This window comes from Octopus bimaculoides, chromosome 9, assembly GCF_001194135.2.
Source record: "Octopus bimaculoides isolate UCB-OBI-ISO-001 chromosome 9, ASM119413v2, whole genome shotgun sequence".
NCBI classification, from domain to species: domain Eukaryota; kingdom Metazoa; phylum Mollusca; class Cephalopoda; order Octopoda; family Octopodidae; genus Octopus; species Octopus bimaculoides.
The window spans coordinates 28651225-28652348 of record NC_068989.1 but is presented as its reverse complement, the minus strand read 5'-3'; the positions used below and the strand labels follow the sequence as shown (position 1 = coordinate 28652348).

The 1124-nt window shown below is 33.5% G+C and overlaps 1 protein-coding gene across 2 annotated transcripts in view; it reads left to right on the top strand.

Moving 5' to 3' along the window:
• LOC106880424 (alpha-N-acetylglucosaminidase) overlaps positions 1 to 1124 on the top strand; it is an 80737-nt gene that overhangs the window by 58375 nt on the left and 21238 nt on the right. For both annotated transcript variants that reach the window (XM_052970511.1, XM_052970512.1), the window contains exon 14: positions 51 to 133. In XM_052970511.1, coding sequence (XP_052826471.1) covers positions 51 to 133 — 83 coding nt within the window. The remainder of the gene's footprint in view (positions 1 to 50; positions 134 to 1124) is intronic.

The window sequence follows — 1124 nt, the reverse complement described above, 5'->3', positions numbered from 1 at the left end:
ATATATGTCTTTGTTTTTCTCTGAATTCTTTTACATTTTCTCTATTGCAGCTATGGTATAAGCCTGAAGTATTGTACAAAGCTTGGGACCATTTTGTTGGTAGTTCCATGTCCATGGATTCATCCCTCTTCCGGTTTGTTCTACATTATTTTTTTTTTAATCATTACTTTTCTCCTTGATACACTAACAGTCAATGATGTTTTCTCTCTCTATGGTTGATCCTGAAGTGGGAAATGGCAGATGAATCCCACTGAAATCAAATTCTATCATTTTAAAAACCAACAAAATTCATTGGATAATGTAGTCCCAGATACAGTATGCCTAAATGATAGGAGCACATACTGTCATCCATCTTGACATGATGCTAAACAATATTAACAACTATCTTTCGATAGCTGTTTGACTTGTTTGGAGCAACCGCCTAATCTCCCACAAGACACACCCTATTTCTTTCTATGTGGTTAGAATGTCTTTGATTATGTGTGCTTGATTAACTTGACCAGAGGCTAAACCAAAAACTGCAGAATCAAGAAGTAAATATTAATCTGTATTATATAATTATGTAAAAGCATATTTAGTATATGGAGTATTAAAAGGTTAGAGGCACAGATACAGTCATGTGAATCAAATATTTGCTTTTGAATCGTGGTTTTTGTTCCAGTCCCATGCTATACCTGGAAAAGTATCTTCTACTGGAGCCCTGGGTCAATCAATGCCTTACCTCTAAATTTGTAGATGGAAACCATGAAACTTATTGTATATGTGTATGTTTATATATATATATATATATGGGAGAATATACGAAAAAACAACAACAGACGAGGACAGGTGGTGTAAATAACAAAAGGATGTATTAGTATGATGCTCGGGAATATGGAAAGTCTTTGACGTTTCGAGCTACGCTCTTCAACAGAAAGAATACGGAGACAAGGAGAAAAACACGGAGAAAAAAAATTGAATAGTGTCCAGTCAACGATATATATATATATATAAATTTAATAAATGGAGTAATACGCATATGTTAAATGAATTCTTTTATTTCCGACATATGTTTCGAAGATTACAAATGGTTCCTTCCAAAGGAATAAGTGATGTTTATAAAGATGTAATCTTCTCTTCAGGGA